The following is a 2,908-nucleotide window of genomic DNA, read 5'->3' as shown; positions in this document are numbered from 1 at the left end:
GTTAGACCCCGAGGAAGGGGGGCCGGGCCGGGGGAGGGGGCTGGAAAGCGGAAACTTTCCTATAAAACTTCGAAAAGTCCCTCCTCCCCACGTCAGGCCAATGACACCGCTGCCCCCAAACTTTCCGCCCGCACGGAGGTATAAGAGCCGCCAAGCCCGCAGCCCGCGCCCAACTCCCAGACACCTCGCGGGCTCGCCAGCACCGGCACCGGCTGCGCCAGGCCGAGCAGGGCGCGCGTGCGGCCGTCGGGCGCCTTCTTTTTGGACCTCGGGGCCCTCCACACCGTCCCCTCCCCCGCCCGCCTCCCTCCCCGCCTCCTCCCCGCGGAGGTTCCCCCCATCCCTCCTCCCTGCGTCCTCCGGGCGGCCCGGGCCGGCGCCGAGCGCGGGGAAGCTGGCGGGCTAAGGCGCCCCGCTCCTCTGCTCTTCCCCTCCTCCCGGCTCCGCGAGGCCGCACGTCGCCGCCCGCGAGATGATGCAGGACGTGTCCAGCTCGCCCGTCTCGCCGGCCGACGACAGCCTGAGCAACAGCGAGGAGGAGCCGGACCGGCAGCAGCCGGCGAGCGGCAAGCGCGGGGCTCGCAAGCGGCGCAGCAGTCGGCGCAGCGCGGGCGGCAGCGCGGGGCCCGGCGGGGCCGCGGGCGGGGGCGTCGGAGGCGGCGACGAGCCGGGCAGCCCGGCCCAGGGCAAGCGCGGCAAGAAATCTGCGGGCGGCGGCGGCGGCGGTGGCGGCGGCGCGGGCGGCGGCGGCGGCAGCAGCAGCGGGGGCGGGAGCCCGCAGTCGTACGAGGAGCTGCAGACGCAGCGGGTCATGGCCAACGTGCGGGAGCGCCAGCGCACGCAGTCGCTGAACGAGGCGTTCGCAGCGCTGCGCAAGATCATCCCCACGCTGCCCTCGGACAAGCTGAGCAAGATTCAGACCCTCAAACTGGCGGCCAGGTACATCGACTTCCTGTACCAGGTCCTGCAGAGCGACGAGCTGGACTCCAAGATGGCAAGCTGCAGCTATGTAGCCCACGAGCGGCTCAGCTACGCCTTCTCGGTCTGGAGGATGGAGGGGGCCTGGTCCATGTCTGCATCCCACTAGCAGGCGGAGCTCCCCACCCCCTCGGCAGGCCGGAGACCTAGGTAAGGACCCCCTCGGGGTCGCTCGGGCCAGGCCTGGGCTCCCTGGCCACCGCGCCGCCGCGCTGGGTGACCCCACTCTCCTCGCTGCCCTCCACCTAGCCAGGCACCGCCACCCCATCCCACCCGTGTCCCTGGCAGGTAGTTCAGTCCCCACTGGGGAAACAGGTCCGAGTCGGGGAGGGGTGAGCGTGTGCGGGAGTGTGCGTAACAGAAGACTGAGAAGCCGAGCGGGCCTTGTGCCCAGAGCTAGCCCTCCCCCTTTCTTTCGTCTTTAAAATTCCCTTCTTCTTAAAACAAATGTTTCCAAATTCCACCCCCTCCTTTCCGCCCACCCACTTCCTCTTGCCCTTGGGCTGAAATCCTTCCAGGTTGTTCAGCGAAAATTCTCGCTGGTAGTGATAACAAGGCTCAGTGGTCTTAGAGAACAGCCAGAGACATACACAATAACCAACTTTCCCCTTCTGGGTTTTTGCAGATGTCATTGTTTCCAGAGAAGGAGAAAATGGACAGTCTAGAGAACTCTGGAGCTGGATAACTAAAAATAAATCTATATGACAGAGATTTTCTTGGAAATTAGAAGAGCAGAGCCCAGATGCAAAAGAATCAGGGCGTGGGGCACACTTTTAAAAGAGAAAGCCAGACAGGCCGGTGGACCGAGATTCCCAGAGGCAGCGGCACCAGCCTCACACCTCTGCATTCTGATAGAAGTCTGAACCGTTGTTGTTTGTGACCCCCCCACCTTTTGACGAAGAATGTTTTATTTTTTTTCATGCATGCATTCTCAAGAGGTCGTGCCAGTCAGCCACTGAGAGGAAAGGCATCATTGTGGACTTTCTCCATTTTAAAATGGTAACAATCAGAGGAATTTTAACAACACCTTTAGAAATAAAAACGCTGGGATCAAACTGGCCTACAAAACCACAGTCAGTGAATTCCTTAAAAAAAAAAATTACTTCCTCTGAGGGAAAAGAAAAACATAAAATACAAAAGACAACATTCTATTTATTTATTGATGACCCATGGTAAAATGCAAATAGATCCGGTGTCTAAATGCATTCATATTTTTATGACTGTTTTGTAAAATATCTTTTGTATATTATTTTTCTGCAATAAATAAATATGATTGAAAAATTTTAAGAACTTTAAAGTTTGGTCTATATTTTTAAAACTCAGAATGAAGTTGGTGGTAAATACTTGTTTGTTTAACTCTAGGGATATCCAGGAGGGAGTGGGGGCGCTAATATAAACAAAGGAGTGAAAACCTCAAATAAACCAGCTACCGACAGAGACAGCCATGCTATTTAAGGGACAGCTCTATTATTATTACAGCTTGGCCTTCAGCGGGGTTCACTGCCTCTCCACCTCATAGGTTGAACTGAACAGATTTGCTATCACGTACCTCTTGCTTACAGTCTGAACTAAAGCATTCAGATAAGCAATGTGAAAGCAGTATTATTTTCTTGTTACTATGCATTTTTGTCCTTCCCTTTATTTCCGTGAAGATTCCTAAAAAGGCTTATTTCCGTGAAAGGCCAGTGTGTTAATGAGAACAATACATACATTTTATATATTATATTTCAAATGTGTAGAAAATTTTAATTCAGAGGGAGATCGTTGTGTGATTTATTTACCTCTTGAGTGAATGAATGATTCCCAGTGCTATGTTGATTAAAAAAGAAGAGGGTTTGCTATATTAATATTATCCCCCTGGGAAACATGCTCCTGATATGTACGTAAAGAAAATGCAACTGAGCAGTAAAAATAAATACTCAAATCTGGG

General features: G+C 54.3%; 1 protein-coding gene across 1 annotated transcript; it reads left to right on the top strand.

The window, feature by feature from the left end:
• The first annotated feature begins 363 nt into the window (after positions 1 to 363).
• Twist1 (twist family bHLH transcription factor 1) lies at positions 364 to 2,268 on the top strand. The gene is made up of 2 exons (XM_042260720.2): positions 364 to 1,128; positions 1,604 to 2,268. Exon 1 carries the CDS (start codon positions 473 to 475, stop codon positions 1,085 to 1,087), a length of 615 nt encoding a protein of 204 aa, XP_042116654.2. The 5' UTR covers positions 364 to 472; the 3' UTR covers positions 1,088 to 1,128; positions 1,604 to 2,268.
• The last annotated feature ends 640 nt before the right edge of the window (positions 2,269 to 2,908 follow it).

This window comes from Peromyscus maniculatus, chromosome 14 (genome assembly GCF_049852395.1).
Source record: "Peromyscus maniculatus bairdii isolate BWxNUB_F1_BW_parent chromosome 14, HU_Pman_BW_mat_3.1, whole genome shotgun sequence".
Taxonomy (NCBI): Eukaryota; Metazoa; Chordata; class Mammalia; order Rodentia; family Cricetidae; genus Peromyscus; species Peromyscus maniculatus.
This window is presented reverse-complemented; position numbering and strand designations above follow the sequence as displayed.